Source organism: Prionailurus viverrinus, unplaced genomic scaffold (genome assembly GCF_022837055.1).
Source record: "Prionailurus viverrinus isolate Anna unplaced genomic scaffold, UM_Priviv_1.0 scaffold_38, whole genome shotgun sequence".
NCBI classification, from domain to species: Eukaryota; Metazoa; Chordata; class Mammalia; order Carnivora; family Felidae; genus Prionailurus; species Prionailurus viverrinus.
In genome coordinates, this window is record NW_025927606.1 from 3,294,809 (window position 1) to 3,321,760 (window position 26,952).

At 57.3% G+C, this 26,952-nt stretch overlaps 1 protein-coding gene and 1 long non-coding RNA gene across 5 annotated transcripts; one reads left to right on the top strand and one right to left on the bottom strand.

Moving 5' to 3' along the window:
• Positions 1 to 163: 163 nt before the first annotated feature.
• MVD (mevalonate diphosphate decarboxylase) lies at positions 164 to 19,735 on the bottom strand. 4 transcript variants are annotated; one of them, XM_047846253.1, is made up of 10 exons: positions 9,270 to 9,645; positions 8,519 to 8,612; positions 5,249 to 5,319; positions 4,288 to 4,885; positions 3,380 to 3,579; positions 3,038 to 3,112; positions 2,714 to 2,932; positions 2,347 to 2,462; positions 1,355 to 1,463; positions 164 to 814 (listed from the first exon to the last, which is right to left on the bottom strand). In XM_047846253.1, the coding sequence occupies exons 2-10, from the start codon at positions 8,562 to 8,564 to the stop codon at positions 734 to 736; spliced, it is 1,515 nt and encodes a 504-aa protein (XP_047702209.1). In that variant the 5' UTR covers positions 8,565 to 8,612; positions 9,270 to 9,645; the 3' UTR covers positions 164 to 733. The 4 variants fall into 4 exon arrangements, with proteins under 4 accessions (XP_047702209.1, XP_047702210.1, XP_047702208.1 ...); XM_047846255.1 differs by lacking the exons at positions 8,519 to 8,612; positions 9,270 to 9,645 and adding an exon at positions 7,598 to 7,756 and having other exon boundaries at positions 165 to 814; positions 4,288 to 4,434; positions 4,771 to 4,885; XM_047846254.1 differs by lacking the exons at positions 8,519 to 8,612; positions 9,270 to 9,645 and adding an exon at positions 19,724 to 19,735 and having other exon boundaries at positions 5,249 to 5,377.
• LOC125158821 (uncharacterized) lies at positions 7,874 to 16,709 on the top strand. Its single transcript, XR_007149519.1, has 3 exons — positions 7,874 to 8,043; positions 16,314 to 16,399; positions 16,582 to 16,709. It is a non-coding gene; the product is annotated as an uncharacterized LOC125158821 (long non-coding RNA).
• Positions 19,736 to 26,952: the final 7,217 nt, after the last annotated feature.

The window sequence follows — 26,952 nt, forward strand, 5'->3', positions numbered from 1 at the left end:
CACCCTCCAGCCTCTCAGAGCAGGGACCCCAGAGCCCTGGTGGAGGAATCGAGAAGGCCCCAGTCAGGAGCACTGTCTTTCTTCCCAGCAGCCCACAGGGCTCCGGGCATCGCGCTCCCACCTCCCGCAGGAGACACACCGGTGTCTTTTTTTTTTTTTTTTTAATTTATTTTTAAAGTAAACTCTCCAGCTGCCAACATGGGCTTGAACTCACGACCCTGTGACCAAGACTCCCACGCTCCGCCACTGAGCTCGCCAGGCGCCCCCCAGTGGTCATTTTACACAGAAACGTTCCATTCACACCTCGTGGCCTCGTGGCCTGCGTCTGGCAGAGGAGCCGTAGGCGGCTCTCAGGCTTCAAGTCTTCCAGAGGGTCCCTGAGGTCTGCAGAGGCATCCTGTCCCCCGGCTCTGAGGAGGGACGCCACCTCCCCGTCATATCCGGCACGGCTGCCGTCTGGGGCGGTGGCAGCGGCCCCAGAGGGCGAGGCCAGGGAGCCCCGTGCCATCCAGCCCGGCACCCGCTGGGGGGCGTGCCCCCGACTGCCCGTGTGGCGCCAACGGTCACTCCAAGTGTCCCAATGTGGCCACAGCAAGTGGCCTGGCCTGGAGCCCGGCGGCTACCCCTCGAGCCCCCAGCGAGCACAGACTCGCGGCCGCCACACCCAGCACCCCTGTCCCGGCAAAGCGGCCCTTGTCCCAGCGGTGGCTGGGGCTCGTCTTGGGGAAGGTGGTCAAGCAGCTGGCTTCGGCAGGCCGTCGGGGCCCAGGAGGTGGGCGTGAGGGTCGTCCAGCGTTTGAGGCCCGGGGCCCACCTGTCGGGTCGTGCCAACGGGAGAAAGGGAAGTGCAGGTCAGAAACTAACAGAGGCTAACAACCCGCGTGGGCCACTGCAGGCACCCAGACCTAGGGTGGATAGCACCAAGGTGCAAGGTGGAAGGTGGAGACCGTGGCCTCGGTGCTCAGGTCGCGGGACTCAGACTCGGGCAGATCCGAGCAGAACGCCGGCTCGGGCACTCTGAGCTGTGCCCACATGGCGAGCCCCAAGGGTCCCCAGCACTTGTGAGTCTCCCTAAGTCTCCCCACTCAGCACTGGGGACGCCGGTGGTCCCAGCGTGTTCCCAAGTGCTCCCCTCGCTTGGCGGCGGGGGTGGGAGGGTCCCCAAACATCCACTTTGAGAGTGAGTGGACGGGACAAACCACACTGTACCAAACGCTCTGAAAACAGAAAGGTGGTGTCACTGTTACCACCAGCAAGCCGGCTTCCTGCCGGGGACAGACCGGGGCCGGGGAGCCCCTTCACCTGCCGGCAGGCTGGCCGTGAGCCCTCAGTGGGCCGGGCCTCTGGGCCTCACCTGCGTGGCGATGATGTACTTGACGCCACCGGGGGTGGGATCCACATCCAGCGCGGCCCTCAGCTCGTCTGAGAGCGAGGCAGGCCTCACGGGCAGCCCCTTCAGAAACCTGGGGAAAGACGGGCCGCACGTCCTGAGCTCCCGATGGAAGGTGTGCAGACAGCAGACTCAACACAGGAAGAGCAGCAGTGGCTGCCGGGGGCGGGGGTGGCACTGCCGGAGAGGGGGGCAGGTCTCCTCTGGGGACGTGCACGGGCTAGGGAACCCAACGAAGTGCGTAAAGCCACCGGTTGTGCCCTTCGAGGCTGCTGACGCGGTAACGCGTGACGTGTATTTGACCTCACACACGCAGACACGCAGCCGGGCGCGCGTGCGCGAGAACCTGGCCGCGGTGGCCAGGAAGGGGGGACGAAGCTTAAGAGGGAAACGCCCCGGTGCAAGTGTGAGTCCGTGGCCGTGTTCCCAGAACAGCAAAAGCCTGCAAACCACCCACGGGGTGACGAGGGCAGTGAGTTCAGAGCCTCCCACGAGGACACCAGCTGCCTTGGGGATCGTCCTTGGTCGTGCGTTCTGTCCATCTGGCAAGGAAGTCAGTCTTCCAGCCCCACCCCACTAGAAGTCATCAGTGTTGCCCCAATTACAGTGACAGAGAAACAACCCCGCGTATTCCCCGCAGCCCTAGCAGGGCGATATCCCTGCACGGGGAACAGGGACCGCTGGGAGAAACGCAAAGGCCCCGTGGCCACCTCGAGGCTGGGGCCCTGCCCCACGGGAGCCATCACGCTGCGCACCCGTGCACGCGGCCCCAGAGCTGTGACCTGTGTGAGAAGCACCTGCAGTCACAGGGAGGTGCCCTCGGTCCCTGTAGAGATCGACGCTTGCCACGGGACCCCCGTTCAGCACCACGGCCTCAGGTGCCACTGTCCCCAACCTCAGCAGGAGACCCTGCTCCTCCCCCGATGGCCTCCCAAACGCGGGGGCCCACAACTCACTTGTCTCCGTTGGACTCGGGGGGAAAGCAGTGCCTCACGGCAGCCACGAACTCGGGCACGGTGTCGTCCAGGGTAAAGACCACAGCGTTGGGGCCCGCGTCAAACGTGTACGCCACCTGGAACCCGCGTGGTCAGCGTGAGTGTCCGCGGAGAGGCCGGCCCGGCTCACACCTGTCACCCGCCACGGACACCCGTGGCCGCCCGCCAACTCAGGACCGGCCGGGGGGCGGCGCGGGCCGCGGCCCCTCGGCAGCCACGTCAAGCAGGTGCCGGGAAGCCTGGTGGCGGGCAGGCCCGTGCTGGGCCACGGCCTCGGGAACCCACCGCAGGACTTCCACCCCCAGCTGCCCCCCGGGCCCCTGCTAGCCTTGGTCTGCCCGTGGTGGGCGTTGAAGCAGTGCACGAGGCGGATAATGCGTCTGGAGATGTCGCTGAGATAGGAGATGGGCGGGAAGGTGTCCAGGCAGGTGGCGTGGAACTGGTTGCTGTCCTTCATGGTCAGCCGGCCGAAACCCTGGAAGTCCCGCTCCCGGACACAGTGGGTCATCTCCACCATGCGCCCCGGCACCACCGCCTCGGCCCGGAACTGCGAGGCACGGGAGATTTCGCTGAGCGGAGCACAGCGGCCCGGCCCCGAGGGACGCAGGACGCTCCCCGGGCGGCCGCCCGCCCCCACCCACCCCAGCCTCACCCTCAGCAGGGGGCTGGTCTCCACGCTGGTCTGCATGCCCGCCGTGCTGCCCATCAGCTTGCGCTCTGCGCTCACCTGCACCGAGACAGACGGCCTGGACCCCAGCCTGCGGCCCCCAGCCCGGAACACGTGTCCCATCCCAACCATCCCAACCCCTCCCCCCCTCCGGGCTCGTGTGGGAAGCGGGACAGCGGTGCCCCCGACCACAGAGGTCGCCCGCCCGGGCGGACACGGCGCAGTCCTGGGAGCGGCAGCCCGGCAGCTGCAGGGAGCCACGGGAGCCACGGGAGCCACGGGACGCTTCCACCTCCCGAGGCAGCCGCCCCTCCCAGCCTCACTCACCACAAGTATGAGGACTCGGAGTGCGGGCCAGTGTGACTCGGGGGCCACCTGCCGGGCGACGCTGTCCTTCCCGTCGGCCCGCTCCCCCATCTGCCACTCCACGAAGCCGCCGTACAGGCTCCGACAAGCGCTGCCCGAGCCCCGGCGGGCCACTTCCGAGAGGTCGCTGTCAACCCCGTAGACCCGGGCCAGGGCGTAGGCTGCAGGCACAGGGTACGGGACACAGGGTGCTCAGATGGGCAGGCCGGGGGTGGGGGGAGCCTTTGAAAACCACGGGGAGCAGAGACCGAGGCAGAGGGACCCGGAGAGCGGCGTCAGCGAGACAGCTGGCAGGGCCGGAGTGGGGCTGTGTCTGGCCGGGGGCCCGATGGCCGGACACAGAGCCGGGGGCAAGCTCTCTGCCCCCGGCCCCGGGCGCCCTCCCGGCCCCGCTAGGCACCGAGGGCGGCTCAAGCAGAGCACACGAGCTGGCTGGGCAAGTAAGCGTCACCCCCGGCGTTCCTTCTAGGTCAGAAATCGTGAGCCCACCGCCTGCCGCTGCGGTGCCCAGCTTGGCGCGGGTGGGGAGGGCGTCCCGGAGAGTGAGCCGGCACGGGGGAAGCAGGGCAGGGGTTTGGACGGAAGGAGGCAGACGGGCTCCCAGTGGGCCTGTCGGAGCACCTGGGGCCAGCTGCCTCTCTTGGGATTGTGTCGGGTAAGCGGAGATACTGGCCTTCTCTTAGGCTTGAGCCCGTTTCGGATGGGTTTCTGTCACGTACAACCTGGAAGGGCCTGTACACAGAGCCCTAGGAGGCTGGATCGTTCGGACGTGTGGCGGGGACTCCCCGTAAGTTGCGAGAATGTGACAGCATTCGCAGCATGCACAGCACAGCACCCTACAGGCCCTCGGTCTCCCCGCGGGCACCCACCTAGGCAGGCATAACCAGCCGCGGAGGAGGCCAGGCCCGCGGCCGTGGGGAAGTTGTTCACCGATGCGACGTGAACCTTGTAGCTGAGGCTGAGGGGTGGCGGGTCCTCGTCGCCGGTGCTCCTCCGCTTCCGGGCCAGGCGGCGGACTGAAGGCGGAGGGGACACGGCCACTGGGCAGGTGGCCCCGACCTGCTCCTGGCATCTCACCCGCCGTGAGTCAGGAGGAGGGAGCGGCACAGCCGAAAGCCGGCCTCTGCCCCCGGCTTCTCCTGCAGATGCCCTTCTCGGGGAGGGAAGGTCCCGGCCCCCGCCCCGGCCCCGGCCCCGGCCCCGGCCGTGCTCACAGGCAGCCCCCTCCCCAGGGGGCCTGCGAAGCCAGCAGCACCCTCTGTGCACTCTGACCCTGCAGACAGAAGAAGGGGCAGAGGGAAAGGAAGGGCTTGGCCCAGTGTCGCACACGTCCCCCGCGGGATCCCACTCACTCTCCCTGAGGCAGGCCTGGAGGCGGGGCTGCCCCACATCTTCCTCCCGGCCATTCAGCCAAATCCGGTCCTCGGTGAAATCCTTGCTGATGGCGGCCGTGGTGGTGGTTTTTAACTGGGAGAGAAAACACAGGGGCCACCGCAGGGACGGGTGAGGGGTCAGCGCGCCTTTCCACTGGGGATGGCCCTTCGGGGTCTCCCGCTCAGGAGCAGGGACAGCCTTGCTAGAGAACTGGGCCGTTGAGGCCAAGGCAGGCCGGGCGGGCAGTGAGGAGGCCCCAGGGCAGGTGGCAGGCTTGGCACCAGGCCTGGACTCCGGAGGAGAGCTGGGAGCAGGGGCCTGTGCGCAAAGAGCAGTCCTAACAGGGGGCCGGGGAACTGTTCACCGGCCGGGAGTTTATTGCTACAGTTGTTAAACAAAAGTTCAACCAAAGCGTGGAAAATATTTACGTTGCGTTCAGTGCCCATTCGTACTAACCTGGTCTTGGTGCAAGGTGACGCTCAGAGAGGAGTTGATGGGCAGGACCAGGTCCTCATCGCGCTTCCCCCCTGGAACAGACAACCCAAGGCCGGGCCGGTCCATTGCCCAGCCCTGCAAACCATCACGCTGCCCTCGCTCCTCCCCACCAGTGCTCCCCAGTTCCCCTCGCTGCCAGCCCGCTCTCTCCCCTCCGCCCAGAGCCTGCTGCCTCACTGCACAGTGTTAAGTCCTCTTCCTCCTGTGCCCTCTCCCCTTCAGGAAGTCCTCCCGGATTTCTCCCCACTTCACCAGGCTCCCAGTCCCAGAGCAGAGCTGGAGGCCGGTCCATCCCCTGTTTCATTGCTTGTTTTATCTTCCGCCCCTCGGAGCGGCCTTCCAGGCCCCGAGCACTCTGGGTAAGGCTCTCGCCTCCCAAACAAGGGGAGCCCTGGTTCCAGTCTCTGCTGTTGCTCCCCGGAGACACTCAGACCGGCCCCCTCCCCCCGCCCCGGCTCGGCAAAGGGAGCTTCCCACGAGTGGACGGTGGCAGGGCTCTCTGTTAAGCACCCACGTCGCGCTGCACTTGTGTGGGGCCTCGGGACAGCGGACGGTTACCGGCGGTGCTAACGACAAGCCCTGGCAGGGGCTCCCGGGGCGCCCAGAAAGAGACCCACTTCAATTCACCCAACGGACTTGACGAAGGCGCGAGAGCCGTTGCAAAGAGAGGTGTGGCCTTTCCGGCAAATGCCGCCAGAACGACTGCACATCCACGGCCCAAAGCACGGACCCAAGTTTCACACCTTGCACAAGAAAGCAACTCAAAACGGAGACTTGAGCTTCAAATGGAAAACCATAAAACCTTCAGAAGATCTTCAGGTTGGAGGGCCAAGTAGGTGAGTCTCAGACTTGACCCCAAACGCGTGAGCCGCACCCAGATTTTGAACGCTACGGCTCTTTGAAAGACCCCGTTAGGAAGGTCGAAAGATAAGCCACAGATGGCGGAAAACATCTGCGAACATCCGACGAAGGATTAGGACGCAGAGGACACAGCAAACTCCCAAAACTCGACGGTAAAAAAGTACACAATCCAATTAGGACACGGACATAAGACGCGGGCAAGCGTTTCACCAAAGAGGACGCACAGGTTACAAACAGCACGGGAAACGGTGTCCGGTGTCACTGGCCGGTAGAAAATCATGGAGCAAACCCACGGTCAGAGGTCACCCACCGATCAGAATGGCCGAAGCAAAAGCCAGTGAGGACACCAGCGGCCAGAAAGCTGCGTCGCCCACGCGTCGCTGGTGGGAACAGAAAGTGGCAGCCGCACGTCAAGTTCAACAGTTTCCTTACACAACGGAAACACGACTACTCTACGGCCCAGCAGTGACACTCCTGGACATACATCCCCAAAGAATGAAAACCTGTGTTCACGCGGCCACCTGCACGCGCCACCTGCACGCGAACTTTAGAGCAGCTGTCTCCACGATACGCTGGGACAGCGACCTTTCAAAGGGTGTCTGGCTAAGCAGAGCGTGGGTGTCCCCACCGGGGAACAGGACTCCGCGCTGAGGGAGCAAGTAAGACCCAAGCCAGCGCCCCGGTGAATCTCCAACTCACGGCGAGTGACGAGAGCCACTCCCAAGGCTCCACATGAAAGGAACGCGTGGACTGAGCAGTCTTGAGAACATGACGGACTTGGAGAGCAGGCTCCAGGTGGCCGGGTTCCAGGACTGTGGGAGCCAAGCCCCGGGGGTGGGTGTCCCAGTGGACACTGTCCTCCGCCCCCGCGGTGGTAAAACTCCCCCCTGTGGACCCAGTTCCTCGTCCCTCCACCTGGGGGGATATGTCCCCAGCAGAACCTGTCCCCCATCCTGCCCCCCGGGGGAGTGGACGCCCCCACTGCCTCGGACACTGTCTCCCGTCCTGCTCCGGGGGGGTGGACGTCCCTCGTGGACCCTGTCCCCTGTTCCTTCACCTGGAGGTGGTCCTCCCGCGTGGACCTGTCCCCCGTCCGGCCCCCTGGGGAGTGGACATCCCCCGTGGACCCTGCCCCCCCCCCGTCCAGCCCCGGGGGACGGATGTCCCCTGTGGACCCTGTCCCCCGTCCCGGAGGTGGGCCTTCCTTGTGCACCTGTCCCCCATCTCGCCCCCCCCGGGGGGTGTGAACCCCCCACATGGGCCCTGTCCCTCGTCCCTTCTTCACGCGGGCGTGGACGTCCCTCGTGGACCCTGTCCCCCATCCCAGAGGTGGACGTCTCCCGTGGATCCTGTTCCCCGTCCCTCCATCCAGGGGTGGACCTCCCGCGTGGACCCTGTCCCCCGTCCGGGCCCCGTAGACCGTATCCCGCGCCCCGGCCAGGCACTCACAGTACTTGATGACCGCGATGTTGACCGGCGCGGTGCAGGTCACGACCACCAGCGGCTTCTCCTCGGAGGCCATGGCCCAGAAACACTCCAAGCTGAGCCTGCAGCCGGCCCGGCCGGCACCTCACCTGCCCCGCGATTCGCCGGCAGGGAAGCTGTCCTCGCTCCGTCCAATCAGCGGTGGGCCCGGCCACCGCTCCACTTCTCAGCCAATGAGCGGGATCGGACGATGGCCTGCTGACTCTGGGTCCGCCCCCGTGGGCTGGCGGACACGCACCTCCTTTGCGCAGGCGCAAAGATCAACCCAGACGCCGTGCACTCAGACGCCGAGTCTACGTAGGCGCTGGGACTGCGCAGGCGCAGGGGTCTGCGCAGGCGCGTGGCGTCGGACTTCCCTAGAGCGGGCTTGGACTCCAGCTGAACCCGGAAAGTTCCCGCGGGCGGACGCGGTAGGGGACCGCACCCTGAGGGACTGTCCGCCCAGGCTGGGCTCAGGGGGTCCGGGGGCTCAGGCGCCTCAGTAGCTCCAGACGAAAGACGGGGTGACGGCGTCAGGGGTGCCGCCGGGGCTGAAGGGCAAGTCCCCGGCGCCCCGGGACAAGTCCTCCCCACGCCCTGCTCCCAGGACAGATCCTCCCCGCCCAGGGTCCCCAGCGCCACGGGACAGGTCCTCCCCACGCCTCGTCCCCCGAGGTCCCCGAGATCTGGCGTCCCCATGGGACGCACCCTCCACCCCCGGTACTCGCCAGAGCCCCTGGGCTGGGGGGCGCTAAGGGATGAATTGCTTCAGAGCTAGGCTCCTTCAAACCTCTCCTTTTTCTGAGCTCCAGATAAGCAGGGGTCCTTTTTTCACCGTGAAGGCGGATTGTCAGATCTCTGCACAGGGACTTTTCTATTGTAAAATATTCGTAACGTAACACTTACCGTTGTAATCATTCCCAGTTGTGCGGTCCTGTAGCATTAAATACATTCCCGGTTTACAGCCATCACCACCATACAACAGCAGAACTTTTTTATCCTAAACTGAAAGTCCAGCCGTTAAACACTAGCTCCCAGTTTCCCTCTTCCCTTTCTAAATGTTTAGTTAAAAAGTTTTTTTAATGTTTTATTTATCTTTGAGAGAGAGTGCGAGTGGGTTGGGGCAGAGAGAGGGAGGCACAGAATCTGAAGCAGGCTCCAGACTCCGAGCTGTCAGCACAGAGCCCGACGCGGGGCTCGGACTCACGGATCGTGAGATCATGACCTGAGCTGAAGTGAGAAGCTTAACGGACTGAACCACCCAGGCGCCCCCAATAAATGTTCATTTTTACCTTTAAAATGGCCCATTCTTCAGTCGAGTTTGAGTACGTGCTGTGAACTGTCCCACCCTCGGCCAGCCACCCGGCTCTCTTCCCAGAAGGGTTAGTGCGACCCAGTGCTTGAGTGTCTGTCCGAGAACAGTTTCTGTGTGATGATACGCAGGGACCTTTTTCCACTTAGGTGCTTTATGGAGATCATTCCAATTCCGAACAAAAGTGCTCCCTGGCTCTGCTGTCCACATGTGCCTTAATCTTTCCAGCCCGCCCCATGTTGGTGCACAATTAGGTTGTTACCAATTTTTTTTTTATATAGTATAAGCTGTTTTTTGTGTGAGTGTTAGTATTCTTGTAGGAGGAATTTCAGGAATTGTAATCACCTGGCCAAGTATAGCGTGTCAGGTATAGGTAGCTGTTGGCAGGTTCCCAGGAGGAAGTTGAATCGGTTGTTGAAGGCCGGTCCCCAAAGCGTGGGAGCGTGCTCACCCTCTCCACGCAGCCCGTCGGTCTTAAGGTGAAAAACCGAATCTTACTGCTGTTTGCATTTGTATTCCAGATGGCTGTTTTTTTTAGTTTTTCTTGCAATCATGTTTCCATTTCATGCAAAACGGCTGAAACTTGTTTTGCAAGATTGGTGGTAGCTTGTTCCTGGCATATTCTCTGAAGAGAGGGTGCCTGTGAGTCTCGGTGACTTCTGTTCACCAAGGCAGTGGTGGAGAGGACAGCACCGACATTTATTAAGTCTACAGAGTGAACCGCCTTCCCCAAATTCATCTGTGGAACCCAGCCCCCAGCGTGATGCTGTCGGGAGGCCATGAGGTCAGGAGGGCGGAGCCTCGTGATGGGATTGGCGCCCCTGCCCCTTGTGCCCCGCGGGGACACAGCAAGAAGATGGCCGTCTGTGCCCTGGTCTTGGAGCTCCAGCGTCCAGGACTGTGAGAAACCAGGGGGTGTTTGTAAGCCCCCCAGCCTGTGGTGGTTTCATCCTAGCAGCCTGGATGAACTAAGATAGTACTGTGTATACATGATTTTAAAAGTCAGTTACCAGACCACTTCTCCACTCACCCACCCCCAGGTTTGGCTCATCAAAGGCAACCACTTTCAAATCTTTATTTCCCTCCATATTTCTTTTTTTAATATATAATTTTATTTATTTATTTTAGAGTGTGAATCAGGGAGAGGGCCAGAGGGCAAGAGAGACAATCCCAAGCAGGCCCCACACTCAGCAAGGAGCCCAACGCAGGGCTCAATCTCACCACCCAGGGATCATGACCTGAGCGGAAATCAAGAGTTGGATGCTCAGGGCGCCTGGATGGCTCAGTCGGTTGAGCGTCTGACTTCAGCTCAGATCATGATCTCGTGGTTTGTGGGTTCGAGCCCTGTGTCGGGCTCTGTGCTGACAGCTCAGAGCCTGGAGCCTACTTCGGATTCTGTGTCTCCCTCTCTTTCTGCCCCTCCCCCGTCTGGGCTCTGTCTCAAAAGTAAACATTAAGAAAAATTTTTTTAAGTGAGATGCTCAACTGAGCCACCCAGGCGCCCCTGTTTTCTTCCGTATTTCTAAACAACCTGCTTATATTCTTTCTTTCTTGATTTCTTTCTTTTTGTTAAGTGTATTTATTTTGAGAGAGAGAGAGGAGGGGAGGGACAGAGAGAGAGAATCCCAAGCAGTCTCTGCAGTGACAGTGCAGAGCCCAATGAGGGGCTGTATCCCAGGAGCCATGAGATCACAACCTGAGCCAAAATCTAGTGGGATGCTCAACTGACCGAGCCACCCAGGTGCCCCTCTTTCTTTTTCTGATTTTTTTTATTCTTTTTTTTCAGTTTTAGAATCTATTGATTGCCAGTGAATAGAAATAAGGATTCTCTTCCAACCACATCCCTTCCTGCCCCGTGCTCCCTGTGTGGGCACAAACGTCTGACAGCGTGCTCGTGGGCAAAGGCCCCTTTATGTAATGGAGAGCCTTGAATGAACAACGCCCGTACACAGGCTGGATGCACATCCACACCAGCACCTTCAGCCCAGGACCCACCCACATGTATGAAATTAACTCATCGTAGGGCCTCTTGGGCAAATGAATGAAATAAATGCTTTTCTCCTACTCTCAGGGTTTGTCATGTAAGTTGTGGGGTTAATGCCTATTGGGTCGCAGAGAGGATGGTAAACCAGAGGTCACGTTATTCTGATTTTCTGATTTGTTCCATTCAAGTGTTTCAAAGATGTGTGTGCAGAACAGGGAGCGAAGCTTGACATCTCAAGGCTCACTAGCAGGGGTGAAGAGTAGGGGTCCCTCCCGCAAGCCGGAAGCATCTTCCACGATGGTCCTCAGGTTTCCTTTTTTGTTTTAAAGCATTGTTTAAAAATTGTGGCTCAGTCGGTTGGGCGGCCGACTTCGGCTCAGGTCAAGATCTCGCGGTCCGTGAGTTCGAGCCCCGCGTCGGGCTCTGTGCTGACTGCTCAGAGCCTGGAGCCTGTTTCAGATTCTGTGTCTCCCTCTCTCTGACCCTCCCCCGGTCGTGCTCTGTCTCTCTCTGTCTCAAAAATAAATAAACGTTAAAAAAATTGTGCTAAAATATACATAACAAAAGTTTACCACCTTCACCACTTTTTGGCCAGCACAGGGATGTTAGGTTCGTTCCCTCTGGAAGCACACGTCACCACCCCCTGCCGTTCACCGAACTCTGCCACCTTCCCCAGCCAGAGCCTTGTCCCCATGAAGCCAACTCCCCGGCCTGGCCCGAGCGCCCGCACCGCCCATCCGGCTCCCGTCTCCACGGATCCCACTCTTCGGGGGACCTCGTACGAGTGGGACCCTCACAGTGTCCTGTTGTCACCGGCTTCCTGCCCTTGGCAGGATGTCCTCCGGGTCCATCCGTGTGGTACCAGCTGCCGCTACTTCCTTCCCGTCTTAAGCTTCAATAACACCCCCTCGCGTGGACGGCCCACACGGTTTCGTGGATTCATCCACCGAGGGACACCTCGCTGGCTTCCACCTCTCGGCTGTTGTGAGGGATGCTGCCGCGCGCACAGGTGCACACGTACCTGTTTGTGTCCTTTTAGTTCTTTTGGGCGTCTGCTCCCCGGATGGAGTTGCTGGGTCACGTGGTGAGGCCATTGCTGAGTCTTTGAGGAACCGCCGTGCCGTTTTCCACGGCAGCTGCACCTTTCACACCCCCGCTGACCGTGCACGGGGTCCCCGTTTCTCCACGTCCTCGCCAACACTTACTAACTCATCTTTGTTATTTATTTACGTATTTATATTAAAAGGGAATATTTATTTTTTTATTTAAATCCAAGTTCGTGGGGTGCCTGGGTGGCTCAGTCGGTTGAGTGTCCGACTTCAGGTCGTGATCCCTCGGTTCATGGGTTCGAGCCGTATGTCAGGCTCTGTGCTGACAGCTCAGAGCCTGGAGCCTGCTTCGGATTCTGTGTCTCCCTCTCTCTCTGCCCTCCCCCATTCTCACTCTGTCTGTCTCTCTCTCTCTGTCTCTCTCAGAAATAAACATTAAAAACAACCCAGTTAGTTAACATAGAGTGTAATAGTAGTTTCAGGAGTAGAATTTAGTGACTCATCGCTTACCTGTAACACCCGGTGCTCACCCCAACAAGTGTCCTCCTTAATGCGTCTCACCCTTTACCCATCCCCCCACCCACAACCCCTCCAGCAGCCCTCATTTCTCTGTATTTAAGAGTCTCCTAGGGTTTGTCTCCCTCTCTGTTTTTATCTTATTTTTGCTTTCCTTACCTTATGTTCCTCTGTTTTGTTTCTTACATTCCACAGATGAGTGAAATCATATATTTGTCTTTCTCTGACTTATTTTGCTTAGCATAATACCCTCAGTTCCATCCATGTACGTGCAAATGGCAAGATTTCATTCTTTTTCATCACCAACTAATATTCCCTTGTATGTATATACCACATCTTTATCCTTTCATCCATCAATGGACATTTGGGCTCTTTCCATACTTTGGCTATTGTCGATAGTGCTGCTATAAACACGGGAGTGTATATATCTCTTCGAAACAGCACACCTGTATCCCGTGGATAAATGCCTAGTCGTGCAATTGCTGGGGGGTAGGGTAGTTCTAGTTTTAGTTTTTTGAGGAACCTCCATACTGTTTTCAAGAGTGGCTGCACCAGCTTGCATTCCCACCAACAATGCAACAGAGTTCCTCTTTCGCCGCATCCTCACCAACATCCGTTGTTGCCTGAGTTGTTAATGTGAGCCATTCTGACAGGGGTGAGGGGATATCTCATTGTGGTTTCACTTTGTATTTCCCTGATGATGAGTGAGGTTGAGCATTTTTTCATGTGTCGGCCATCTGGATGTCTTTCTTGGAAAAGTGTCTATTCATGTCTTTGCCCATTTCTTCACCGGATTATTTGTTTTTTGGGTGTTGAGCTTGATCAGTTCTTTATAGATTTTGGATACTAACCCTTTATCTGATAGGTCGTTTGCAAATATCTTCTCCCATTCCGTTGGTTGCCTTTTAGTTTTGTAGATTGTTTCCTTCGCTGTGCAGAAGCTTTTTATTTTGATGAGGTCCCAGTAGTTCATTTCTGCCTTTGTTTCTCTTGCCTCCGGACGCGTGTTGAGCAAGAAGTTGCTTCAGGCAAGGCCAAAGAGGTTTTTGCCTGTTTTCTCCTCGAGGATTGTGATGGCCTTCCTGTCTTACATTGAGGTCTTTCGTCCGTTTTGAGTTTATTTTTGTGTCTGGTGTAAGAAAGTGGTCCAGATTCATTCTTCTGCATGTCGCTGTCCAGTTTTCCCAGCACCACTTGCTGAAGACACTGTCTTTATTCCGTTGGATGTTCTTTCCTGCTTCATCGAAGATTAGTTGGCCATATGTTGGTGGGTCCATTTCTGGGTTCTCTATTCTGCTCCGTTGATCAGAGTGTCTCTGCTTGTGCCAGTACCGTATTGTCTTGCTGATTACAGCTTTGTAATACAGTTTGAAGTCCGGGATTGTGATGCCTCCTGCTTTGGTTTTCTTTTTCAAGGTCGCTTTGGCTATTCGGGGTCTTTTCTGGTTCCATACACGTTTTAGGATTGTCTGTTCCAGCTCCGGGAAGAGTGCTGGTGTTGTTTTGATCGGGATCGCCTTCATCTTTGTTTTAATAACAACCCACCCTGATGGGTGTGAAGTTCCAGGTCTCCCTTTAAGATAAGCTCCCAGTGCTGACGAGAGTGAGTGCAGGGTGGTGTTCCTGTAGTGTTAGTGTGCACATGATTCATCCAGGGCAGCGTGTGGGAATTCTGATTCAGGAGATCTGGGGTGGGTCCTGATAGTCTGCGTTTCCAGCAGGCACCAGGCGTGCCGATTGTGGAAGCTGCTGGCCGAGGGCCATGCCGTGAGCAGCAAAGATGGGTGGGGGGAAGCAGGTGGGCTCGGGGTGAAGCAGACCTGGATGTAGCTGCAGCCACCCCAGCCTCCTCCTCTGTGAACTGAGAGCTCTGCTCTCTCCTGGAAGTGCCAAGTGCAGGGCTCAGACGCCAGCACAGAAGAAATGACAGCCTTCCTCAGTAGCTGCTGCTTGGCCCATCCCTGAAGCAGAAGGAGGAGGGGGGTCCCCCTGTGCTGTCATCAGGCACGTAGATGAGATGGAGGCATAGGGACCACGGGTCACCTCCAGGCTGCAGGCTCCGGAGCCCGACCTTCCTCCAGCCATTGGTGCCTCGGAGTTTCGGGAGAGCAAAAAGGGCCTCGCTGCCCGGTCAGTGAACACCGATCACGGGCCCGTCCGGTGTCACGATGGTGTGCAAAGTGCAGGTGCAGGAGTGCGGTGAGCTGAAGCAGGCGACGACGTCCTGGCCCAGGAAGGGGGGCCTTGCCTCGGGGCTGTGACACTGCTGCCTTTCCCTCCTGCCCAGTGACCAGAGCGGGACCAGAGCTCGGTGTTCCCGGGTCTCCCGCCCAGTGATCCTCAGAGCCTTCAGCTGCCCAGCTCGTCCACCTCTGGCCACGTGGCCCCAGCCTGCGTGTCGGGGACTAAGTTCTTCTGTGAATTATTTCACTTATGCTCACGAGAGACCGCTGTCTTCAGCTGCCAAGGCAGCTCAATGGGGCATGCTCGGTGTCCTTCAGTTACCCCGGGAACCGGCCCAGTCTCACCAGGCATTCCCATCTGGAGAGAATGATCTGAGGCCGATGGCCCAGAGCTGGGGGCTGGCAAGTGTTTCCTGGCCCGGGACCTTCGGGAGCTGCCTGCTGAGGGGAGGGAGAGCTGGACCACGCCCCGTAATCACTGCGGGGGGGATACTGCCCGTCCCCTCCTGATGTCTCTTTCTTCTCCCAGGGCCACTGTTTCTTTGTAAAGTTTTTCCATTTGTTAAGAGATGTTTGATGCACATAAAGAACACAGATCAGGGGCGCCTGGGTGGCGCAGTCGGTTAAGCGTCCGACTTCAGCCAGGTCATGATCTCGCGGTCCGGGAGTTCGAGCCCCGCATCAGGCTCTGGGCTGATGACTCAGAGCCTGGAGCCTGTTTCCGATTCTGTGTCTCCCTCTCTCTGTGCCCCTCCCCCGTTCATGCTCTGTCTCTCTCTGTCCCAAAAATAAATAAACATTGAAAAAAAAAATTAAAAAAAAAAAAAAAGAACACAGATCATACAGTCATTTGAAGCATCAAAATATGGCCCCGCAGCCACCACCACTCACTTGACACTAACCAGTCCTCTGACCACCGTCCCTCCTGGGTCTGCTCACCAGAATGCCAGTTGGTGGGTGGGCTGTGCTGTCCCTGTGTCCCTATCGCTGGTGGCCCTGTCATCCATGGCCCAGTCCCTGTGGCCCTGGTGTCCTTGTGGCCCTGTCCCTGTGACACTGTCCCTATGGCCCTGCTGTCTCTGTGGCCTGGTCCCTGTGGCCCCCTCCCTGTGGTCCTATCCTGTGGCCCGGTCCCTGTGGCCCTGCTGTCCCTGTGGCCCTCTCCCTGTAGTCCTGTCCTGTGGCCCAGTCCCTGTGATCCTGTCCCTGTGGTCCTGTCCCTGTGGCCCAGTCCCTGTGGACCTGCTGTCCCTGTGGTCCTGTCATCTGGCCCGGTCCCTGTGGCCCTGTCCCTGTGATCCTGTCCCTGTGGTCCTCTCCCTGTGGTCCTGTCCTATGGCCTGGTCCCTGTGGCCCTGCTGTCCCTGTGGTTCTGTCCCTGTGGCCCTCTCCCTGTAGTCCTGTCCTGTGGCCCTGTCCCTGTGTCCTGGTCCCTGTGGCCCTGGCCCTGTGGCCCCGTCTGTGTGGCCCTTCTGTCCCTGTGGCCCTGTCATATGGCCTGGTCCCTGTGGCCCTGTCCCAGTGATCCTGTCCCTGTGGCCCTGCTGTCCCTGTGGTCCTGTCCCTGTGGCCCGGTCCCTGTGGTGCTGTGGTCTTCTGAGCCTTGCTGTTCGCACACACGCTTCCGTCTCTAAGGACTGCACTGTCTTCCTTGCAGGACAGATTCAGTGTCACGGATCCAGCACCAACTTGGCTGCAGCTGAGCATCTGAAACCGCCAAGTACCTGCTGACATCCCAGGAAGGTGAGAGGGTAGCAGGGTTGGGGGCACAAACGGGAAAAGAAGCGTTTGAAGGGTGGGCGTGCTCCAGACCGGCAGAGAAAGGGGCTTGGGCCACACTTGGCTTAAGGACCGGTACAGGGGTGCCCCCGGCCTCCACACTTTCACACCTTCCAAAGTTACCCTTTCGTTCCGTCCCCACTCAGGAAGTAGCTGTGTGACCTTCTCATCATCACAAAACAGAGGCTCTACAGCCATTGGATCTTCTTCTAAGTTATCAGGGGAGGCAGGAGGCGACCCCATCCTCAGGAGATTGACAGCCTACCTGCGGAGATGAGGTAACTCCTAACGAGTAAAGTGACACAGCAGAGACAGTGGCGTGCTGCTGGAGATGCTGTAAATACCGAGGTCCCACAGACCTGGACAGAGGTCCGGCTTTCGGTCTGGAGATGACATGGTTGTAACTGTATCTTGAGCAAAGATATTTGCTGACATGGATGGATTGGAGCAGGGAGATGCCTAAGGTTATCACGGTAGTCTGTGACCACTCTTGTCTGTTGAGCCTGCACGGTGGTAGTTTGTGACATCCGTCGTCTATAGTCCGTCACAGTCGATACCGTCTGTCATCTGTACACTATGATGGTCCATACTGCCTGATATCCACAGACTATGATACCCCGTACCGTCTGTCATCTATGGAGGGTGATAGTCCGTACCGTCTGCCATCTACAGATATGATAGTCCATGCTGACTGTCATCTGTAGACCGTGATAGTCCGTAGCATCTGTGAAATACAGAGTGTGATAGTCCGTACCGTCCGTCATCTATAGAGTATGGTAATCTGTACATCCGTAGAGTACGATAGTCCGTATAATCTGTCATCTACAGAGTACAATAGTCTATACCATTTGTCATCTATAGAGTTTGATCGTCCATACTGTCATCTATAGAGTCTCATAGTCGGTACCATCCATCATGTATAGAGTATCATAGTCTGTACCGTCTGTCATCTATAGACCATGATAGTCTGTACCATCTGTCAGCTGTAGAGTATGATACTCCGGACTGTCATCTATGGAGTGTGATAGTTGATACCGTCTGTCAACTATAGAGTAGGATAGTCTAATCATCTGTAGAGTCAACTGTAGAGTACGATAGACTATACCATCTGTCATCTAGAGACTCTGATAGTCCATACCATCTGTCGTCTCTAGACCATGATAGTCTATACTGTCTGTCATCTATGGACTATGACAATGTATACCGTCTGTCATCTACAGAGTATGATAGAGTATATCATCTGTCCTCTACATAGTGTGATAGTCCTTACCATCTGTCATCTATAGACCATGATAGTCTTTACCATCTGCCATCTACAGAGTGTGACAGTCTAGACCATCTGTCATGTGTAGAGTATGTGAGTCCACACCATCTGTCATCTATGGAGTATGATAGTCCATACAGTCTGTCGTCTGTGGACCATGATAGTCTATACTATCTGTCATCTGTGGACTATGACAATATACACCATCTGTCACATGTAGAGTCTGACAGTCAATACCATCTGTCATCTCCAGAGTGTGATAGTCCATACTATCTGTCATCTATACACCATGATAGTCTACACTATCTGTCATCTGTGGACTATGACAATATACACCATCTGTCACATGTAGAGTCTGACAGTCGATACCATCTGTCATCTCCAGAGTGTGATAGTCCATACTATCTGTCATCTATACACCATGATAGTCTACACTATCTGTCATCTGTGGACTATGACAATATATACCATCTGTCACGTGTAGAGTCTGATGGTCTATACCACGTTCATCCAGGGAGTATGACATTCCATGCCATCTGTCAGCTACAGACTATGACAGTCCGTACTATCTGTCACGTACTGAACGTGAGCTTGTGTCATCCGTGGACGCTGATAGTCTGTATCGTCTACTATCTGCAGACGTGATCGTCTGTATCCTCTATAGACTGATCATCTGGATCATCTGTCATTTATTGGCAAACTGTGATGGTCTGTGTCATCAGATTGTAGACTATGATATAGTGTGTCATCTGTCCTCTGTAGACTGATGTTGTATCATCTGTAGACTGCAGTAGTTCGTATCATCTGTCTGTATACCGTGTGGTCTGTGACTTCTGTCTTCTCTTATGACGCAGACCATGGTGTCTATAATGGAAGTTCTGGACCAGTATTGGAGGGTCAGTAAAAGGAATCTGAGGCCTTGGGAAGTGTGCAGGAAGAAAGAGGACATGTGTTGAAGCCTGGAGGTAGAGACTAGGGGACGAGACACGTGAACAATCACGGCAAATTCCGCTCCTGAGCGTTCTAGAAAGTGCCAGTAACCGATCTGACAGAAGGCATCCCGTGGTTGCCTGGGATGGGGCTGAGGGCTGGGTAGGCGGACTGCAGCATGAGGAAGCTGGGCGGGTCGTATGTCTGCTGCATCGAGTGGGCAATGGTGTCACGGGTGCGCACAGGTGTCCCGGCACATCTCCCCGTGCACTTAACGTTGGACGGTTGGCCGTGTGCCAGTCACGCCTCAGTCCGGCCGCCTGGTGACACCACCGCTTTCCGTCTGAAGCACCAGGTGGGGGGCTATGAACTGAGGGGTGTGGTCACTGTCTTCTGTAGACTTACTGCCCTGAGTGGGTTCTTGCCGATGCCAGAGGACAGTCGGATGTTGTCTTTGCCAAACTGCTCATCTAAAAATATTCGCCCTTTGGTTTCCGAACCAAAATGCGCTCTTTGAACCAGGCCTAGACACATTGACCCCCGAGTCAGATGCCGGCGAAGGCGGCACAGGGTGGCAGAGCGAAGGTGACTTTGGGGGAGGGAGGAACATGTCACCATGGAAACGGTGGGTGCCGGGCTCTGCCCGTCCGGAGGCTTATGTTTACCTGTGTCCTTATTACCTCTCCTCGGACACAGGACCCGCAGTGACATTGTGGGGCTGCACGCAAGGTGAAAGTGTGGTCTCGTGTTCAAGAAGTAGGCAGAATTTCGAGACGAGCCCAGCAGGGCATCTCCCTGTGCACATGGCCTTCCACAGGGTCGGCTCCCCCGACAGAGCGCCTGGGAGGGAACGGCTTCTGCCCACGCCTTCGCCTTCGCCGCCCCGTCTGCGTGGTCCCAGCTCCTCCTCTTGAGATCAGCGGCGTTTTCTCAGAACCGTGGGGTCCCACTCATAGACACCCGTGTTGGCCGCGACACAGGAAGAGAGATCAGGCTTGAATCTCCACCCTCCCCTGGCCGCTGGCTGCTCCATTCCCACCAGGCCCTTCCTTTGGGGCCTGTTCGAGGCACCGTGTCTGCCACAGAGCAGGTACCTACTGTCTCCTCTCGTCCGTCAGCAGAGAGAGCACAAAACAGGACTTTACTTACAGGCTTTTTAAGTTTATGTATTTATTTTGAGAGAGAGAGAGAGAGAGAGGCGGGGAGGGCAGAGAGAGGAGAGAGAGAGAATCCCAAGCAGGCTCCACACTGGCAGCACAGAGCCCGACACAGGGCTTGAACTCACGAACCACGAGATCGTGACCTGAGCCAAAACTGGGAGTCAGATGCTTAACTGACTGAGTCATCCAGGTGCCCCTGTTTACAGGCTTTTAATCCATTTTTTATTTGTTTTTGCTTAAGGTTTGTCTTGGGGCTACGTGAGGTGCAGGGTGACAGGGGTGTGGTGCTGAGGACGAGGAGGGGGCAGACGTGGATTTCTGAGCCCGGTCCAGGGAAGGCCAGCGGCTGCCTGTCCTGATGTCGGGGAGACTGAGGAGCTGCCCCGACCGGTACCTCACCCATCCCCACAGAGGAGAGCTGTGGTCTCCAGCAAGATAGGAGTGTGAGGGTTCTGGGGTCCGGGGGAGGCTGCCTGGTTCAGGTCCTGGTCCCGCCGTGTTGCAGCTGGGGGCCCCCGAGCGGGTGAGTCCTCCTCCCGTGCCTGTGCCCCCTGCCCTGAACCGGAGCTAGGACAGCGCCAGCCTCAGAGCCCAAAGGTCTGACTCCGGGAAGGCCGCTCACAGCACACGGGCACCTAAGGGGCCACATCTGTGTTCCACTGTTGACATCAGATTACACCGTTTTTTTTTTTTTTTTCAACGTTTATTTATTTTTGGGACAGAGAGAGACAGAGCATGAACGGGGGAGGGGCAGAGAGAGAGGGAGACACAGAATCGGAAACAGGCTCCAGGCTCTGAGCCATCAGCCCAGAGCCCGACGCGGGGCTCGAACTCACAGACCGCGAGATCGTGACCTGGTTGAAGTCGGACGCTCAACCGACTGTGCCACCCAGGTGCCCCAGATTACACCGTTTTAAAAAGGGGGCTGAGTTGTCCTCTGAAAATTTGTATGTTGACATCTTGACTCCCAGGACCTCGAGGTGTGACTTTATTTGGAGACAGGGTCTTTGAAGTGGCGATTCAGTTAAAATGAGGTCAGCAGGATGGACCCTGATCCATTGACTCAGGGAGAGAAGGAAATCAGGGACAGATGTGCTCTGAGGGAGGGCCACATGAGGACACAGAGAGACGATGCCTGTCTGCAGGCCACGGGGGCCTCAGTAGGGACATGTTCATCGCGGGCCTGTAGCCCCAGGACTGGGAGAGAATAAGTGTCTGAGCTCTAAGCCCCCACCTGTGGGGCTTTGTTATGGCGGCCCCAGCAAGTTGTTCAGGAGCTACGACACACTGTAGTCTCCAAATACTCGGGAAGGGGCGCTCACAGGTATTCACGCATCCTTCACTGCAGACTCTGGCAGGGGCCTCCGTCACGGCTCTCACCACCTCACACACACCCCTGCACGCACCTGCCGGCATCTGCCTGCCGGTCTTTCCCTGAAAGGTTTATGGTTCCAGCCGGAACAGTGTGAGGTCTCTCAGCGTAAGCCAGAAGGACCAGAGCCGTGAGCCCCAGAGTGTGGAGGGCCACGGCCTGGGTGCCGTGCTGGGCAGGTTACCTGCTACCCGTTCGGCCCCCAAGTCCAAGTGTTGGTGGCGACGTCACACCTGGCTCCGGAGAAACCCTTTCCCAGTCTGCCTTTGGACTCGTCACTTCCCGGCCGCTGCCCTTTGGCTTCCCCCGTCTGTGTTCTTCCTGTGTTTTCCGTCTTGTTTCTCAAAGCCTGGTCAGCCCGCTGAGAGTCGGAGCGTCCTGCTGTCCTCACACGGCTTTGCCGCCCCTTCTCTTCCCCTCGGCAGGGGTGAGGAGAACCCGGGGTCCCACACTCTGGTCGCAGAACCCCCAGGCGCTCCCCTTCCTGCACACCCTCCCGGCCCTCTGACCATCTCACCCAGGCCTGTGTCCCAGGGTAAAAGACCCTCTGCCCTCCTAATCTGCCACCTATTTCTGATTTCCAAGAGAGGAGAGCCCAGAATTTCTTACTGAGTAGCAATATGGTTTAAGATCACAGACCGTGAAGCCAGAGCGCCTGGACTTAAATCCCAGCCTTCCACCGACATGCTGTGTGACGTGAGACACACTGCGCAACCTCTCTGGGCTTCCGTTTCCTCGCTTGTAGGAGAGGAGTAAGCTGACTGCTCCCTGGTGGAGGACAAAGCCCTTGGAAGGGCCATGTCAGTCCACGGTGAGCAGTCGTCATCATTACTCCCAAACCGCTCACGTGGGTGCCGCCACCGCTCAGAAGAAAGCGTCTGCGTGGTTCAATCAGTGAGTGAGACACACAGCCTCCTCCCTGGCTTCCAGCCTCCCGCACTGTCCTGTGCCTCTGCCAGCCCGGATGAGCACAGCAGCCTGGGGCTGATCACGGTCGTCAAGTTTGTGCTGAAGACAGCGGGTTCTTTTCCAGGGTCGAGAAGAGGCCACGATGGTGAAATAAGCCCCAGAAATGGACTGAAGAAAACAGTAAATAAAGCCTGGATTATTGCACTGCTGGAGGTAATGCAAACTGGGGCAGCTGCTCTGGAAAACAGTGTGGAGTTTCCTCAAAAAATTAAAAATAGAACTGCCCTACGACCTAGCAATTGCAGGACTAGGCATTTACCCAAGGGATACAGGTGTGCTGTTTCGAAGGGACACGTGCACCCCCATGTTTGTAGCAGCAGTTTCAACAATAGCCAAAGTATGGAAAGAGCCCAAATGTCCCTCGATGGATGAATGGATAAAGGACATGTGGTATATATAGACAATGGAGTATTACTCGGCAATCGAAAAGAATGAAATCTTGCCGTTTGCAACTACATGGGTGGAACTGGAGGGTACTATGTTTTTTTGTTTTGTTTTTGTTTTTTATTTTTTTTTTCATTTATTTAATTTCGAGAGACAGTGACAGAGTGTGAGCAGGGTAGAGGCAGAGAAACAGGGAGACACAGGATCAGAAGCAGGCTCCAGGCTCCGAGCCGACAGCACAGAGCCTGACATGGGTCTCGAACCCACGACCTGTGAGATCATGACCTGAGCTGAAGTCAGATGCCCAACCGACTGAGCCACCCAGGCGCCCCTAGAGGGTACTATGTTAAGCGAAATTAGAGAAAGACAGACATCCTATGACTTCGCTCGTGGAATTTAAGATACAGAACAGATGAACATAAGGGAAGGAAAGAAAAAAACAATATAAAAATGGAGGGGGACGAAACATCAGAGACTCTTAAATACGGAGAACACACAGGGTTGCTGGAGGGGAGGGGGGAGGGCTAAATGGGCAAGGGGCATTGAGGAGGGCGCTCGGGGTGAGCACTGGGCGTCACACGTAGGGGATGAATCACTGGCTCTACTCCTGTATCATTACCGCACTATATGCTAACTAGCTTGGATGTAAATTAAAAATTAATTCATGAAAAGAAGCAAAGCCTGGTTTAGACGAACCACGCCCTGCTGTCCCCGTCTGTCCCCTCCTTCCTTTGAAGATTGTCAGGCACCTGTTGTGATCAGATACAGGCCAGCCATGTGGGGCGCCGAGCCGCCCCCGCAGGGTGGCGCTTGTGGGAGAAGGTGGCTTCCCACGCGCTGCCAAGGGTCGTGGTCTTGAACTTGAGGTTGTGGGAGCCGGCCAGGCTGGAGGAAGGTGTGGCAGGGGAGTGGGGGAGGGGGCCAGGGAGCAAGGACTCCCTCGGGGCGGACCCGGGGCGGTCTCTCTGCACGCGTGGGATGGAGTCACGTGGCCGCAGGGATTTGTTTCCGGAGTCCGTGGGCAAAGGCAGAAAACACAGGTGGTCTCAGTTACCCCAGATGGCCCCTGAATGTCACCCGTGCAGCAGAGCAGAGGCTCTCACCGCGCCCGGTCCAGGGCGTGTGCGCCACCAGCCGTTTGTGTCTGTCCCGGAAGGCCACACAGCGCGTGTTCTCCAGCCTCGTGTCCCAGCGCTTCTGCGCTCCAGGCCGGCAAAGCACCCGCGGGCTGTTCGTGTGTGGGGTGCATGTTAGGGATTAAAACTGGTGGTGCGTTAAAGATTTGCTGTGTCCGTTCATTTAAGATCGTCGATAAGCCCGTCACGTGCTAACATATTTGGGTGAAAAACCACTGTCTCCTGAAACAAAGTTGTGGGAGGGTGGCGTCGCTCCGTGTGTTTGCAGATCTGGGTGTCTGGTCTCCCAGCCGTCCCTGTCGCCGCCACGGTGCGTGGCGTGGGGTGTGCACGTCCCCGCACAGCGCTGGAAACGCGCCCGAACAGCGCCCGTGGCTCGTCTCTGGTGGCACGCCAGACCTCAGCCTGTGGCTCTGCCTCCAGCGTGGCTGTGATTGGCACGTGACGGCCGCCGTCGTGCGAACGCTTCCCGCGTCCGTTCCACCAAGACCGTCTCCTGCCCGGGGTCTGCGGCCCAGGCCAGACCGTGTAGCGTCCTAACAGGCCATGGGGAAAATACCGGTTTGCTGATTTATCCAGAACTTCCACATGTTGGCGTTTCATTGTATAAGTAAAAAAATGATGTTCTCGTCAGAAAAGGCTTCAATCTTGGAAAGCTGCCCAAAGATGAAAGGCTTCCAGAATTGTCGTCGTCTCTTAAAAGTGTTAATATTACTGTGTTAATATTGCCGAGAAGGACCGTCACTCTCACCAGGTTCTGCTTGGAGAAGACGCCTGCAGGTGCCTGGCCTGGGGCCCCGTGGGTGTCCCGTGAGCACGCCCTCCCCAGAGGGGACCTTCGCGCCCCAGTGGGAGCGAGGGGCTCTGTGGACTCTTCTCATTTCTTCACTGAGAATGTTACAGGGACCCGGACGCTGGCACTTAGTAAGACCCAGGCCGGTGCTCAGCCGTATGGGTTTTCCGTGAGCGGGTGGAGGTGACGTGCCCGGGCACCGGGGCGGTGACGCCAGCCCCACGTGCGCCTCGCGGAGGGCAGGTGTGCAGAGCACTTATGTACTGTTGGCACAGGGGCATGTTCTGCGAGAGCAGGAGGGAGACAGCCGTCACCAAGATAGCGACAGGGAGCCACAGCTCATCCGACGCCCAGCAAAGGGGCTGGCAGCGGGATCCGGCCTGGGACAGTCCTCGATCCCAGCCTCTCTTTGGCCGACGTGAGACACTGGCATTCCCAAGGTCGTGTGCAGGTAGAGGGACCTGTGGCTCCAGGACCGGCCTCCTTACAGACTCTCATTTCTTTTTTGTCAATTTTTAAAAATATTTATTTACTTATTTTCGAGAGAGAGAGAGATTATGAGTGGAGGAGAGACAGAGAGAGAGAGAGAGAGAGAGAGAGAGAGAGAGAGAAGTCCCAAGTAGGGTTCCAGCTGTCCACGCAGAGCCTGACGTAGGGCTCAAACCCACAAACTGTGAGATCATGACCTGAGCTGGAGTCAAGAGTCAGACGCTCCACCGACTGAGCCCCCCAGGCGGTCCCCGAGACTCCCATTTCTGAAATCAGTGTGTCACATGTGTCCTGGGCCCAGGCCCACGGCCAGGGAAGGAGAGGGGCTGGCGTGTCTGAGCTCAGCAGGCAAAACAAGTGATTGCGCGTCTTCCTTCAGGACCCGGGGAGGGTGCATCCTTGCAGGAGAACGGAAGAGGGGCCCATGGGGCAGGGGTGTGGGGAGGGGGAGGGGACGGATGCCCTCCGGTCAGCCTGGGGGTGGGGGGCGCAGCACTGACGGAGGTCGTGTGGGAAGGCAGCCTCCAGGTTTTGCACATACCAGAGACACCTGCACCCAGCCGCCAAGACGGACCCTGAACCTCTGCCCCCAGCCCTCCCGCCCTCGGCCCCACTGTGTACCTGAGCCCTGCCCAGCGTCTCCTGGGCCCTGAGGACGATCCCAGGGGCTCAGTGGGCTGGGCGGGCAGCTAGGAGGGGAGACTGGAGCCAGAACTCGGTGGTCAGGAAGTGCACACAGATTCTAAGAGGAGGTAAAGGTGGGGAGTTTCTCTAAAGTTAGCTATTCTATTTTATTTTAGGCATCCAAAGTGTCTTTTTTTTTTTTTAATGTGTATTTGGCACTCCCCTGAATTCTGAAATAGAGTTTAACAGGATTCCTTTTTTTAAAGCAGTGGAAGCCAAGGCTTTCTAGTGGGACTGACTCAGCTGGGATCAGAACCCCTCCTTCGGGACCAGGCCAGGACCCCCCCCCCCCCCCGATGGCTGGAGAGTCCCGCACACTCCCCCACTCGGGAGCAGGAAGGTGCGGCCAGCAGCCGGCGTCCTCCCAGCCTCCTCGGAGCCTCTCTGAGTCTTGGCCGAGCTGTGTCCCTGAATGTCAGGCCATCTGCAAGTGATGAAGGCCTGGAAACTTTTGTTCCATTGAACTTTGCCAGGGAGCTATACTTAGCCACCGAGTGGAGGCCAGGAGTGGGTTCTCTGAATAAAGATAGTAACACGCGGGCTATTTTCAAACTTCCAGAGAACCCCCCCCTCCCCAGAATATTCTGCGCCAAAATGATATTTATGGAGCCCTCTGGGCTTTTGGAAGGGAGGGTGTAACCTTAGTGTGTCTGTAGCTTTCAGGAGAGGGGTTTCTTTCAGCTGGGAGTGGGGCCAGGGCAGGGCCACCGGAGACCTAGCGTCCCTCTCGCACCTGTTTCTAGGACCTGAGCTCGCAGCGGCTGGGCGCTGGCATCTGAGTCAGAAAACGGTGGTTTTCCTTGCTGGGTATCTGGTGCTGACCCTGCTGTGGCCCTCGCACCGCCATCCAGGTGCACCTGTCGTGCTAAAAGATGGGGTCCTCAACCTTGGAGGGCTGGTTACATGATTTTCCTCGTGTCCCGCGTCCTCGCTCGTCTCTTAGGTTTCTGCCTTCACCAGATATAACCAGGCTGCAGCTGTGGCACCTGCTCCCAGCTCCTCGGGCCCCGGGACCTCTGGTCCCTCCTCCCACCTTGGAGGGAGGACCCAACAATATGCTGGACCAGGACCGAAAGGCCTTCTTTAGGGTGAAGAGTAGAAATGTGGCCAGTACAGTCTGGATGGAAAAAAGATGGCCTGTAGGTGGGAGGGACCCAAATAGCAGCACCCTGAGAAAAGAACCAGTCATCCGCCTTCACCCAGGGATAGACCTCCTGCCGACTCCCGTTCTGTAGGTGTTGGGAGAGGGCTCCAGAAAGCCAGCTTCTAAATGGGCGTCCCAGGTGAATTCTGATGACCAGGCAAAATAGCATGGAAAAAGGTGAGGGGGGAGCTG